A 1,773-nucleotide genomic window follows, 5' to 3' on the forward strand; every position below is an offset into this window, starting at 1 on the left:
GAGGGGGGGGGCAAGGAAAATGATGGGAAAAGGGTCTGGGTGAATTAACCAATAAGAAATGGGAAATGTATTGGTTATAACAAGGTCAAGTGGGCCTTCGAAGACGATTAACGACTTTGAAGAGTTTTTGGAACAAACTTATACCAAAAAATCTCAAATAGTTTATTTTATTTCTACTATTGTTTTTACCTATAAGCACCTCGTACTTCTCGAACACGAGCCTGGCGTTGACCTGGTTGCTATGGTGCACTAGGTTCGGCATGCGCGTCAGGTTGTAGGGCATGGCGCGGCACCGAGGGATCTCGATCGGTTCGCACTGCTCGATCCGAGTGACGTAAGCTCGTGACGTTGAAAAACAGCACAGAATGATTACAAGCAGCGCCCCTGAGACAACGCAAAGAGGATGTCTTGACGTCATATGCTGCACAGGGTTCAGAAAAGTCCTGGATATCATCTTGGCTGTGTATCCAAACTTGTGTATCTGTAACTTTTATTCGGAACAAAAGCTTATCCGCAGATGTATGCTTCTTTTTCTGCAAAGATTGGGTCCTCTTTGCCGTGAAATGCCCACAGAATAGTAGGAAGTTCGGAAACGAAGGGCTGTTTTTGTGTATTCAAACGTAGGTATCAATAAATACTTTTGTCATTAGTTTAACCCGAGTCCATCGAGTTTACAGAAAGAGCAGTCTAACTGTAGTTGGTTACGGTTCTGCTTTTCTGTTTTCTCTCTTTATATATTGTCATCTCTCTCTGAAGATTTTAACCCATATCGTCAACAAATGCACAGTTGCATCCAATTATGGACTTTATATACATAAACGTAGCTGGAATGAGTCTGCTATTCGAAGGCGCAAAAATTCTCCCAAAACCTCTCAGGTTTTGGTAATGACTCAAATCAGAAAAGAGACAGCGCAAAAAGTAGATCTGTACTTAATTTTCTACGTTTTATTTGGTTTCAACAGCTGATTTTCTTTCTAATGCCACAACGCGTATGATTCATGGCTCACTCGACGAAGCAGCAAAATTAGCAGTTCCAAACGTTTGTAGGCAACTCAGCCAATCTATCTAATGTCACAAAAACAGAACTCTAAAATTGTAAAAATTTCGTATTCTTCGGCACGTGCAAAAGAAACACCACAACAATAATTTAGTTTAAAAAATAACAGCCAGCAATCCAAATAAACAAGTAATAAATGCGTTAAACAGTCAACTGACTGCGTTCGGCTAAAGCCGAAGGAAATGTCAATAATGTCAGTACTTCGATGCGTATTCAGAGGAAGTCGCTTATTTATCCTCGGTTAAAACCACTGTGGGCAATAGCGATGTAATCAATCCAAACATCCGTATCGGATCTGTGTGGAGAAGCAGCGAACAAGGATTAAATAGTCGTGGTGGTCGTCGTACTATAGCCTTGTCCTCAGTGCCACCCACCGACTCACGGTCCTTGCCAGGGTGACAACGATTTCAGTGGGGTTAAAAAGGTATCGATACCAAGAATTTTTCAAAGTATCATCAGAGAGTTTACAGTAATTGGTATCATCAAACATTGTAAATAACTAGATGGCCCCCTCCTTGCTATTTGAAAGCCCCCCTCCCCCAGGCCTCAATAACAAATGAAACAAGAAAAAGCAAGAACAGCAACCGAAAACTCAACAACAATAAGAAATAAAAGCAGCAACAGCAACAACATTTACAACAACAACAATGACAACAACTAGGCCTACTACTGCCACATTGAAAAATGATTACAGTATAAATAGAGGACCGGGGTGG

General features: G+C 41.1%; 1 protein-coding gene across 1 annotated transcript in view; it reads right to left on the reverse strand.

The window, feature by feature from the left end:
* LOC101857447 (secreted frizzled-related protein 3-like) overlaps window positions 1-1,455 on the reverse strand; it is a 5,360-nt gene extending 3,905 nt beyond the window's left edge. The window contains exon 1 of the mRNA XM_005110226.3: window positions 190-1,455. Within this exon, the coding sequence (XP_005110283.1) occupies window positions 190-454 (265 nt within the window). The 5' untranslated portion in view covers window positions 455-1,455. The remainder of the gene's footprint in view (window positions 1-189) is intronic.
* Window positions 1,456-1,773: the final 318 nt, after the last annotated feature.

The sequence above is a fragment of the Aplysia californica genome, unplaced genomic scaffold, assembly GCF_000002075.1.
Source record: "Aplysia californica isolate F4 #8 unplaced genomic scaffold, AplCal3.0 scaffold00866, whole genome shotgun sequence".
NCBI classification, from domain to species: Eukaryota; Metazoa; Mollusca; class Gastropoda; order Aplysiida; family Aplysiidae; genus Aplysia; species Aplysia californica.